Raw genomic sequence first — 13,982 nt, forward strand, 5'->3', positions numbered from 1 at the left:
CGGCAGTCTTTTTATACTTCCATTAATGTTATGCAATGTTAAGATGTTGTCAAATGTTTTATATCCTATGCACTCAAATGTGTTCTTTATTTTCATTCAACATTCAACGCGGATGTATTGAAAAACATAAGGCTTCCCCGGTTGGTTTTTTTATTGGGCCGAAAATATATTTATGGAGAAAGTAATATCATTGAGGCAGCCATACAAGTAGGTGTAAATGGAACACTGATATAGAGAGACATCAAACTGGCTTATGTTGCACTATTGAGTTGTGTATTAATATGCAATTATAAGACATTAATAATGTGAAAAGTAAATAATGCAATTTTTAGTTAAATGTTATTAATTGCAAACAAAAGCACAAGAAAATTACAAAATAAAATAACACTTAGCCGCTTTAAAGACAGCACACTATGCAAATTACACTGATTCCTGATGCCTATATTTATCATTGGGTATACAAAACATACATTCATTCAATAAACATAACTTAAAGTGAGCAAGTATTATTGGTCGTACGACTACGCCATTAAAAGTACAACAACGTAAGTGTTATCTAGTTACACACGCTCCCAACAGAGTGCGGTCTCCATGAACAAAATGTAACACAGTGGGAAATAAAAATCATTAAATATGTACTCGTTCATATCACAACCAGTAGAATTCAAAATAAGTGAGCACTTCATTAATTTGTGTCACATTGAAATGATATCAAAATATGAACCGTTACTTTAAGAAAGTTGAGATGATAAGTTGTGATTCGAATTGATTAGCTTCATTACATATTTGCAATATATGGCTTAGCTTTATTGCGAGCGTTGTGGGACATTGATGACTGCAAGACACAGTAACAAATTTGTAGCACAAGAAGTTATGGCATTCTGAAAATAGCACAGCTAAAATACTAAATAGACAATTTAACTAGTTTATTATTGTGGATAACGGATTAAAAATGTAAAACTGTGAAAGTATAAAATTAAACATCGGGTAATCGTGTTTTTATTTGTTTAAAGTCAACTGTTATGTTGGCGATTTTTTATCTTGAAATTGTACTTACTGTTTGATGGTGACAATGATCATTCATAATGATTTCATGTACTATTTCACATAATTTAATGGTTCGTACTATTCGCCATTTTTCGGTATGAAATCAAGTCGTTCCTCATATATAAACACTTTTAAAATACATGTATATATGTTCGTTAGATTGTTTGGCTATGATTAATAGGATTTCTATCCAAAAAAAGATTGTAAGTGGGCTTGATTTAAGAATCCGTTTAACATGTAGACAAACATGATAGTATCAAAAGTGTTCGTGGTTAAAATGTCGTTATCGGACAGTGACCTGGTGATACATTAAGCGGGTGGAAATAATGTAAGGTATCGGTAAGTGTCCAAATACTACCGTCTGTCTTCAAAATATCATCCAGGTGTCATGGGATTCGTTCATTAAAGATGCTTAACACACGTATTGTACTGATTTGATATAGATACACATAGAGCAAAATATAGCCCATACAAAATACACTTAATATCCAAATTAGGTTTATACCACACACCATCGAGTGTGTCGGTTATGTTACAGTTGGATTATGAGCCATTTTTATGTACGCTTGCAAACAACCAGTGTTTGTTTGCGTGATGCTTTTATGTGCTTTCATGTTTTCTATGCATACGCTGGGAACAGCTTAATTGCAATTATTCATTTATCATATGAGCAACATTATTATTTATTTTGAATACATGTATGCAGTTTCGACACTTTCCTTGTCACACAATTGCACGTAACAGTGAGTTGCACAATTTGAAAAATGCGCTTGAAAACGCATTCATTATGGTAAAAACATTAATATTAAGTATGTGATTTATCAGCTTGCTTATTGACGGGACGAGGTTTGTAGTCACACATCATCAAAACATGCATTTAAGGGAGTTCACTAGATGCACTTATACTAAACAAGGACGACTGCCATGTCTCTTTTTTGGTAGTAATTCTATGTTACAACAGCTACGGCGTGTAAATGTATATCAAGAAGAAATGATTTAAAGACACTTAGTGGAGGACTATCTCTTGATCTTACGTAAACATAGCAAACCGTGTTGCGAAACTCTTTTGCAGACACATATTCAATTTCAAAATAACAATCCTTGACTCCTTGAATAATACTCGTAGTATAATTCATTTTATTTACTGTTGAGACAGTTATAATTTAAAAACACAATCTCGTGAATAAATAATAAGTAACTAGTGAAAAAGTAAATCATGTGTTCAACACACACAACATTTTATCTACCTACTTAACGATTGTATGTTGCAATACAAATAAGCGTGAGCTTTTTCAAGTAATATACGGCACCGTACAGTTGAAGCTCAATGATCATGCAAATAGAATAAACAAATAATCCAGATTTTCAGTGATACAGAATGTTTATATTGTTTATAAATATAAACACGAAAACCATGTTTTCTGTTAAATTAAATTAAATTAATCTTATGCTTATGCACACTTAATTATAAATATATTACACAACTCACAAGACGGGTTTACAGGTATGACATATAGATTGTATTTTTCACACAATAGGAATGTCGACTTTACTTTAAAAGGAAGATAAATCATGTTATCATCGGATATGTTCAATACAAAACATTAATGAATATGAGCACATTTATCGCTGATTGTATTTTATAGCTGCGAATCGCATAAATCACCACGATGACGTTTTACAGTTAGCTTAATAGTGTACATATCGTCATACGTCATCGGTGTGGCATCTTTGGACGAAACGAGCGTCTGTTCCTCCGAAATGTCAGCGTCCAAGAATGGGCATTCGACGCGAACAGCTCGATTGGTTCCGTTGCCATTATGTTTACATTTAGCTCTTCTCAAAATAATCGGCGAATATTGGTTGTTACGAGAGGAGTCTTTTGGAGAACTTGATATAGACAAAGAACCTTTGTGCTCCGGTACGAATGTTCTTTTTTTGTATGTTAAGTGGTATCTATTACAAGTGTTATTATTTCTCCTTGTTCGATGCTGATATGTTTGTACGCCTTCCTCCTTTGTTCCTTTTGTAGCACGATGGGACCGGAACCTGAATGGTATTTCTGACCCACGCATCGATTTGCCTTTGTAGAAGCTCAGTTCAGTTTTACTAAAGTTGTCTATACCGTTGCGATCACAGTAACAGAACGTTCGCATAAATACTCTTCGAAACTTTGTGCTCATTGCTGAGTATAACATGAAATTCATTGATGAATTGACAAGTATTAGCAGATTCACCACGTTGCCTGCAATTCGCACAGCATTGTGTTGATAGGTAGTCATGTTTAAGGAATAACATCGGATATAAGTCCAGTATAGCATTAGACCTGCGTTTGGAAATTGACATATAAGAAAAACCACTACAACACCAACGAGCATGAGGGTGATACGGTTTTGTTCATTCTGTCTTCTGTTGTTTTGTCTTGTGGGAATACGTGTCATGGATCTACGAATGCGCGTAGCTCGGTATACTGTTTTTAAAAGTAAGCCGTTACACGTAAATAGAAGACCTGTTGGAATAATCGTAAACATAAACATTACAAAATTCACATAGCCGAGCTTATATGCAACTGTATTCGCCATTTCAGTATCTACTATTGTATACACGGTTGTGTTCCTCTCAGTCACAGCAACGACTTTAACCTCCAAGAACTCAGGTACTGTACACATAATTGCAAACGCCGAAACGAGAGAAGCAATCAGTTTTGCCCTTTTTGGTGTACACAATACTCGTCCTTTCATAGGGTAATACACGGCGACAAGCCGTTCCAGCGAAAATGTGACCGTTAAACTCACGGACACGTTACTGCATGCGTCTGTCAAAGCTTTACCAAACGGATACCATAATTGATATAAAATGGTTTCGTCAACAGCGGGATAATGGCGCAGACTTAACGTGAAGCTGGAAATTATATATAATGTATCAAACACGGCCAAGGCTGTTAAATAACAGTCGGTGGAGGATACCATTGATTTATGAGTCAAAACGCAAATACTAATCGCATTTCCTACAAGGCCAATGGCGGTCAAAATAGGCACTAGAATCCTCTGAACTGCAAAACGTGTAATCTCTAAGGCATACATATTGGCGACAATTTCGTTCTGGCCAGTAACGTTGTTGTGTGGGCTAATACCCGATGTATTCTTCGAGTCTATATAACCTAACACGAATTTTTTCAAGGCATTGACAGTTTGATTGTACTCCATCATTGCAACTGAAAAATATCAACAGCAATTCAAAATAAAAAATCAGCATAAATTTTTGACACACACAATGTATTTCAAATATGAAAATTGCATTTTTGAGTCGAATATTGCAAAAGGATTTAGCAAAAGGTATACACGTTGTGCACACATTATAAAATAAAGCCAAATGCGTTGCTTATTGTAGACCGTAACTCAAATAGAAAAAGTGCAAATTAATACATCGCAACAATCCGTACCATACCGTTGAACGCCCATATTCCACCAAAATAACAAATAAGATTGTGGCAGAAAATAGTATTATGTTTAATATTCTACTACTGCACCGAAGTATAAACGCTTAATTTTATTGTTTACACGTAATATATAAACTATAAAGTGTATGTACCGATAGATAAATTGTCACTGGCTGACACATGTATAAATGAAGGCAATTAACTTTATTTAAAAAAACATTCAATTATTGGTGATATTTTGATAATTATTACCGCAAGTGGTCCTCATGTGTTGATTGGTTATACAACAGTATACACGTTTCGTCATTAAATAGTATATATTCTATAAATTCCAATGCGCACATTGTATCCGTCGTATAAAAAAATCAATTAAATTTCAGCATATTTATTATATTGTCGGTACATAATCAGACTGGAATGGAATTTTCTTTAGCAAAATGTTTCTGTACTTTGTTCTTAATAATGTAGTTGGGGATCTTATTGAAGTACGCTGATACTAAATAAACACCGTAAAATGACTATCAAGACGAAAACCACGAATTATGACAAGTCATTGTTGCATTTGCAAAAAAAGTTGTTGGATAAGTTATGTTAGTAACAGTAAACGTAGATTATAGATGGCATAGCCTAATCTCTACACACATGTCTTCGTCATTTAAAAACAATCAACACATCTTTATCAAAACTATTTACATGTTGTTAAGGGATTTCCGTTGATATTGGAACAGCGAAATGACAAATAACCAGTAGACTGTGAGCAACGTCTGCAACTGTAAAATTCATCAAGACGTAGGATTAAATATAATTTAAACTGGCATTAAAAGGCCGTTGCAAACATTACCCAACTGATTAGGAATTGCATGCTAGTCGATGAATCTGGTTACCCAGAATTTGTTTAATAAATCAGCGTATGCTTGCATGATCTAAACAAAATACGAATCGTGAAGTATCGTTGGAAAACAACATTGGTTTAATTGACAGGCAATTGGTCCCATTGCATACAATGTTCAGTTTACTATGAGTTGTATAGTTTCATATAATAGTAAATATTGTTTACCCAGGAATATGTTATAACAACTGCAGCAGTAGCATATAGCATTGCACGGTTGTATAATAACTATTATCCAAAACAATTTGATGCCAAATTTTATATTTAAATGTGTTGATAAGTTACATATACATTATACACAAATATGCGTTTAATGCATTTGTTTTGTTTCAAACGTACTGGTGACAAAAATCTGTATCCAGCCTCGCGATACAAACTTCTACATTATACTCTATATTGATACACGAAATAGTAAGATTATAATGAATAAAAGTATGTGATTTTAAATTTGATAACTGTCTGTGTTTAGTAATTGCCAATTAATTACTAACCTGCCGCTGTTGGTATTCTTATCACCAGGACAGAAAGAAGAAAACATATATCTCCATTTGCACTTCAAATTGAAACTTTGCAATAAGTAATGTTCCAAATTTATTGAATGAACAAAAATCGTTTCTTGTACAAAGTATAATAAGTCTTATTATATTATTAGTGTGTTCCGTGTTTCACGTACTTATAGAAGTTTTTCTATTGGAATGCACATTCAACAATTCTACTTTCATAACACATCAAACTGCATGCTTCAACCGTTTTCCGTTTTACTATATTTCATATGTATAATCATGTCAACAATATCATGTGTCAAAAGCAAATATACTTACTTAATATGTACTTCCTACCAAATATGTTTCACTCCTTTGTTTTAATTTAACTATGCAACACATTATGATTAACGTTAAGAGCGCCAACAACTATTGGCTTATTTTGCCGTGACAAACTTCCATGGCCGTATGATGCCAATGAAGAAAGTATTCTCTTTTTATACCGAATACTTGAAAACCTCTACCACCAAGCATTTTTCTATTGGAGAGCTTGCATATCTCCCTGACAGTAACCGATATTAAAAATGTGTTCGCAGCTCGATGCTTAATCACAGTTCCTACTCAACGTTCTAGCAGGCAATGTTCGTAGAATTAAAAGTCGTATCGTTAATCTGCGCCGCACCTCTCTCCTTTACAGATGTGAAGTGAGTAAATGTCATACAAAACAAAACAACGGCCCGCGTCTGAATACCGAAGCTTTATACCTGATATATTAACGGACTATTGAATAATTCATGAGAGATAACATGAATTTTTAATATAACATAATGAGGATGATTATGAGTCATAAACTATACCGTCTTAATAGGTTTGCGTGTGTCAATGAAGGTTTCCATTATATTGTCAAGAACGATGGAGCCGACTTATTTGTTAAATAAATTTCCATCGCAAACATCTTATAAGAAGCTATTATATCAATCAATAATTGATGGAAACTGTTAACGTTTAGGCTATATACTCGTTTGTGTATAATAATGTAGCCGTATACAGTGCTAGTTATACGTAGCGTACTTTAGAATTATGTACTTTAGTAATTACAGTAATTCTTCAAATGAATGTAGTTGGATAAATAATAAGACCTCATTTTTAAATTCAAAACTATCAATAAGCAAATATCATGTCTTGAATTTTGTTGCGAATTGTGTTTTTTTAATAAAATGACCCTTTTCATGCGATTCTAGGTTAAAAACTATATGCGACCATGGTAGATCCAGAAAAGGCTGCGCATTCGCATACGTTACGCAGCTTATACAATCAAGACGACTTTATACAGGAAAGAGAAGTTCCGGAAAGAAAACAAACTGTTCATGTGAGTATTGCATAATACTCTTCTTACTATATCAACGTTCATGATTCTTGTAAGGACACATTCGATGCAAACCATTGATAATTAGTGGTCAATATTTAGACTTTTACAAACGGCCGAGCTGGGCCTGACGTCTATTATCGGCCCGCTGTCGACATTACAGCCCGAAGGCCATTCGCCCGAGGGCCATTATGCGGATAGGGCCGATTATAGACTTCTGGCCTAGCTCTGCCATGTGTTATCGTTTTTATTACATATAATACTAGTTTGTTCCTTCACTTAAATATATTATTTGACAAGCTTTCTGTACTTGTATTTTCATAAAATTGATTAGGAATTTTAAGGCTTATCTCATGTGCCGTAATTTCCTTAACAAAACACACCAGTTTAAGCTAGAATCTGGATTTAAGGGACATCACTTCTGACGTGTAGGGTGTTTATTTTAAAATATGTTTTATCATTGAACGAATAAAAAGCGTATTTTGTACTGTGTGTTTGACATGTATAATTTTAAGCTTCGATAGGGATACCATTTATGCTCCGACAAGTCATTCGATTTCATAAATCGCGTTTTTGGTTACAGTGATTAGCATTCGATACGATCTTTTGAAAAGTGTCATTTAAAATCAATTTAGATGAACGGATGGAATAACAGAAAACGAAATAGCACATCATTGTTATTTTATTATTTTAATCATCGGATTAATGTTGTCATCGAAATAAGTGTGTCTTTAACTATACATGCTTCTGTTTGCTGTTGGTAATTATGTAACATGAGACACGTCATAAATTGCGTTATCAATTGAATGAAAATAAAAGTACAGAAAGCTGATTAAGTAATACATTTTAGTGAAGGAACAAATTAATACGACAACACAAGGCCCTCGGGCCGTTATGTCGGCAGCGGGCCGATTATGGACGCCCGGCCCTGCTTTGTCGTATGATTATTGTCTAAATACATAAACTTCGAGTGCGTTAATTTCACGTGAGTGTATGCCGCGAGGTCATTCATCACAGCTCTTAAAGAGATTAACTATTTGAAAAACATAGAATACAGGACAACCAAATGCTTCCAGAGTTTTGTAAACGGTAATCGATCAAAACTCCATTCAACAAACGATCATGGGAAGTCCGAAAATGATATTGAGCATTAAGGCAACGAAGCTTAAATGTACCTTAGCGGACTTTGAAAGACGTGTGTCTACTTTAACTGCAACAGTTGACGTTGTTCATGCATATCCATGTATATGCATATTATATTATCATATGTATTATGTATTTTAAGGGAAAATATACTCCGGGGCAAAAATTCCTGCTTTCGAGGTATTACATTGTTACATTTCAGTTGATATGTAATTATTTGCATTAATCGCTTATAGGTGGTGACCCTCTATGTGCTTATGTATAGTTTAAGTGTTTGATGAATAGTGTGTATGTCCTGAATTGAAAAGGAAGGTTGAACAAGACAAGCGGATGACAACACAAATATATATTATATATATATATATATATATATATATATATATATATATATATATATATATATATATATATATATATATATATATATATATATATATATATAGCTTTTATAGTGTATCGTAATTTATATATAGTGTATGGCGTTCTACTCACTTATTTGTAAATGAGTAGTTTTGCTTTACTTATCTCAACTGAACTGACTATTAAAATGACAATAATATGAATGTGGATCATTCAAATGAAAAATAATACATTTCATATTGATATTCCTGATAAACACTATTTTAAAGTAAAAAATGATTACATTAGCGAATGCCAGTATACTGCATACAGATAACACTCGTTATAAGATACAAATTAATATATAATGTTGATATTATGTGATGTTTCAAGTCATGAAGTGTTTAATGCCTTCTTTGCATAGAAAGTCACCATTGCACGCGGAGTATACCACCAGCTAGAAATGTTAAATAGCGATAAAACAAAAAGCATCTGACATTTAATTCCACATACAAATACTTGAAATAAAACATCGAGTCGTTGCTGTGGTGCTAATACGTCAGGTTTTTTCAGCAGGACAAGTATTGTACATTGCTATAAACGATGCATTTTAATTCACCACATTTAAATCAATTGCGAAGGAAACTTGACGTATGATAAACTTTTTGATTTTAATTGGGATACGTTGTGCAATGCTTTCTTAAATAAAGCATGTAGTGAAATATAGAGTTTTAGTAGTTGTAACGTCTACTGTTGTGCAATATTCTTAAAGGATATTGAATGATGATTATCTACTACTTATGAACAAATATTCAGCGTTAAAACATAACATATAGTGAAGCGGGAATTAATTATACAAAATAATGTTTTTAATCTTTTAATTACAAGTACGCTTCATTTGACGTTAAGTTATCTTCCTTAAAAAGTATAAAAATACTGCAAAGTGAACGACGTTTATGGGAAAGTCCTTCTTAAAATAACACATTCGTCATGCAATGGGTTACATAACCCTAACTCTAACCCTAACCCTCGTCATGTAGATTTTAACATGTTACATCTTAAGGCGCTATTATAAATAAACGATCGAGGTATGCACAGCATTATTTTTTAACATTAATAATCGAACGTGTTTATCTGTAGGCGTAAGCTTGTTTTTATCGTTCAATACTGTTTTTTATTTTTTTAAGGTGAATTATTTGCAACAGGTGGTGGTCATCAAATTAGATTCTTGAAAAAAACACATGTCAATTAACTTCCTAACGATTATCAACTTTATTTCATTTTAAACGTATGAAACTAATTTAAAATATGTTACAATTAAACTAAAGTATAAACGCGTATGCCGTGTTAGATATTTAGTAGATGCTGTGCATCATTAATTCTCTTTGTTACAACAATGTCGAAATATTCTATAATACCGTATACAGCGTTTGTGTAATGTTGGTGCATGCGTAGACCTCAGCTAACAACTATGTGTGCAATGCAGTGTTATAACTGCGATGACCAAAATACCGTCTACGTTGTTAACCTTACGATTACTTAAAGAAGTGACTGAAGGACCATTGTCTTGCGATGTTATAAAACAGCATATGATCTTGTGGCGTATTTATTTAATTTAAATAATCATGTCCACCTATGAAGTAAGTAGTTTACTATACCATACGTTTTGCGTCAACAGCATTATATAATTTTGTAAAACGCATGTTCAGTTATCAATAACAGTGTTATTTGAAACAAAACGCATTTTAACATATGATGCATCATTTACACTGTATACGCCAAGACAAACAATGTATAGCATAATTGCGCGTGCAATTTGGCCTGTGTTCGTGCGAACAATTTAACTGGTCGTATATGCAATGATTGGTCAGAACGAAGCTTTGATAAATCGATGATATTGTTGAGGCACGATCAAGTTCATTGTAATTATTATCAGCTTTCTGATGGATTACTTCTGACAGCACTAAGCGCACAGTGTTACATTACTGTACTACATGTTTTCCCTGCATACAAACATAATCAGTTCATTCTTGTAACGAGATAACTAAAGCAATATCTCTCCCATACAGTTGAACAATTTAATAATGATATACTCATATATTCTTTGTAAGACCCAGTGCCCCTTTCGTACCAGTGCCGAGGCCATCTAATGACAACTTAACAATGTTGAACATTTCAAGAATAAAAAAACGCGAGTAAACACGATACGTTTTATTTATTTTTAATAATTTAACCGAACATGTTGACATATGAACAGCGATATATGTGTTTGTTTATTTTACGGTGGTTATCCTAACTTTTGATTTCGGTCAAGGGTAATGATTACAAAGCATTGACAATGTTTATCATAACACTTTATTGCATCTATTTAAATAAGTGTTCAATATTAAACACAAGTCTACTACCAAAGGCCAAATTCAGTATTATTCGAAAAATAAACCGTTACAACTTATTTTAATAATAATGGTTGTTAGGACATTCTATACTCGTAACAAATTATTGCTGATTGCTTAACGAAAGTTATTTTTGCCGCAACACATGTGACATACCCGCTTTGATTTGACCAATGCCGACAAAAACATAATGTGCAATATTTTTTCGAAAAATGAGAAATTAATGTAAACAATTCGTCAAGCAATATGATGTTACGAAGTTATCCGTTTTGCACCCAGACATACTTTTATTTTAAGCTGTACTTTAACGGGCGTCGGTCGGCTAAAGCATGTGTTTGAATAATTACGATTATTTTATAAAACCCAGTATTTAGTGAGTTTAACCTAACATTATTTTTTGGTACGAATTAGCGATCGGTGTGTTAATTGAATATTATTCCTTTTACTTCAACACTAATACTTACTTTTATTGGGTTAACATTGTAACGCAACAAAATGTGTATAACTTCATTAAAAATAGCCATTAAAAACATATATATTATATACGTTTAGTGTCTTCGTTTACGTAAACTTATCAAACAAGATTTAAAGCGTTTTGCATGGCGTGGCTTTCTAAACCGTATACGCCTTTTTGACGATACATACAAATGAACGAATACACCAAGATAATAGTCATATTTATTTTAATATGTGTGTATGTTTTGAAAAAAATACAACAACATATGACTGTTACCTAAACAGAGTAACTACCATAAACGCATTACATTAACTGATAAATCACCGTGCGTAGTAAACCAATGTATTTATGATCTGTAATGATCGCCTTTGGAAAGTAACGATTCTTTACAAACGCAGTGAAAAAGGATAAACTATTTGCATTTATTTAAATTAAATCAGCTTTCCAAGATAACGCAATCAATAATTAAACTGAATGTGTTGTTCAAAAGGTTTTATTTAAACAACATAATAAACAATAACGATTAGTTAAACTGAGTTCGCTTCAACTCACTGTATTATTACTGTTATTATACATCTTCATACATACACATCCATGATGATCATGGTACACACGCTTGCTACCTAGCATAGTCAAACAACATTTTAGATCTGTATTAGTGTAGCCCTTCACCACAATTGTTCAGCAAGAAACTTATTATGTCGATTGTCGTCCCGTTTAAATACATATTGCACAAGAAAGTAGCTGATGCGAAGCATCACAGAGCGCAATTTATTTAGTTTGTTATGAGGTACATCAATATTAGCCTTGTCATTTACCTCTCAGAAAAACGTTAATAGTTCTCAAAATAATAAAGTTTGTACAATGACAAAAAGATAAACGACTTTTGTCGACAACATACATCAAATAAAAACACTGTTTTTAAGTACACATACCGTCAGTATATAAAAGGATTCACGACTACCGACATGCAACATGGCACGGTAGCTGTTATTTCGTCAAAATCAATCAGTTGTTAACATAAAATGGCAACACATGTAAGGGGTGTTGAGACAGCAACACTCACTTCAATGCATTCCCCAACATATATTACGTAAGTGTTATTTCGTTTCATTGAGTTCGGTCCCCAACGTTTCTAGCTCCCTTGATTAGTTGTAAATCCACGCATAATGAACTATTTACATTATTGCATACCTTTCATTGATTGCCATGTTTTGGTAAAAGGTCAAAGGAACGACCTTTTTATGAAATAATTAAAATTGTATTAAGGACGGATTTTTTCTTCGATTATTAGAAATGTACATTAAACGAATTTTGTCGACGGATTACAAAACATTTCTTAGTCGAGAACGTTCTGTATGGTTTACGAAGATTGAATTTCAATTTAATTAGAGTCATGCATTTTGAACCGTTTGCAATTCAAAGGTAATCTTAACAGATAATAATATTGAGTGATGTATGTGAATCAAACTGCAAAAATGACAAAACACTTTTAATGGTGTAGTTATCGGGGGCGCACGTAAATTGTATCATTTGTTTTGCATTCAGTGCACGAGAAAAAGGAACGCTTTAGTTGTTCAATGGTATATTAGTTATTTAAATATCGTTCCGTGTTTATCACGTAAGAGTATTGCTTCCGTATCTTCCGTATACAATTGATTTATAAGAACGTTTGATCACATTAACTTATGAATAGGTTGTTAGTAATTAGGGTTTTGGATACAACTTGTCTGTCATAAAACGCACACGCTGTCACTACACCAAGGGTTTTCGTCTGTAAAAATGTTTTTCAAAATATACGGAATTTAAAATAGTACATGTTCATGCACCCAATAATAAATTCAGTTAACTTTTATCATTAATCTTAATATATACATGTGTATCATTAAACACAACCTTAGCAAGAAAGGAATCACACACGAGGTTATGTTTAAAATATGTATAGTATAACATATTTGGCATAATTATTATTAATACAAGTTCTGTTTAAGTATTGATCTCATATATATTACTTGTACGTGGTTTGAACATTTGCATAAACTGATATCCATTACATAACATCTCGATGCTTTCGTAATGCATTAATAGTGCATTATGCGGCAAGTTGTTGTGAACAAAATAGTGCGCGTCAAATCCCATTGTCTATCCATCGAGTATATAAATTAATAAATAATAATGCTACTGACGACCGTATGTCTGCAATGTGCAAAGAGATCGACCTCAATGGAATTTACTGGTCGTGACGGATAATTATATCGTCAGAATAAGTCATTGTTTTCATAGATGTTTCTTATTTATTTCGTTCCTACTAAAGTTTCTAAAATTAATACTGCCAACATATTGTCACTGAAGTATTTCAAGCATACAGCAGGAACGTTGAATGTACATTAATCAATTACATTTACAGCATAGTCTTTTGAAAGTGTT

At 32.9% G+C, this 13,982-nt stretch overlaps 1 protein-coding gene across 1 annotated transcript; it reads right to left on the bottom strand.

Annotated features, from left to right (window-relative positions):
• Positions 1-2,687: 2,687 nt before the first annotated feature.
• Positions 2,688-4,130, bottom strand: LOC127857439 (sex peptide receptor-related protein 2-like). Its single transcript, XM_052393834.1, has one exon. It carries the CDS (start codon positions 4,128-4,130, stop codon positions 2,688-2,690), a length of 1,443 nt encoding a protein of 480 aa, XP_052249794.1.
• Between the last annotated feature and the right edge of the window lie 9,852 nt (positions 4,131-13,982).

Source organism: Dreissena polymorpha, chromosome 14, assembly GCF_020536995.1.
Source record: "Dreissena polymorpha isolate Duluth1 chromosome 14, UMN_Dpol_1.0, whole genome shotgun sequence".
NCBI lineage: Eukaryota > Metazoa > Mollusca > Bivalvia > Myida > Dreissenidae > Dreissena > Dreissena polymorpha.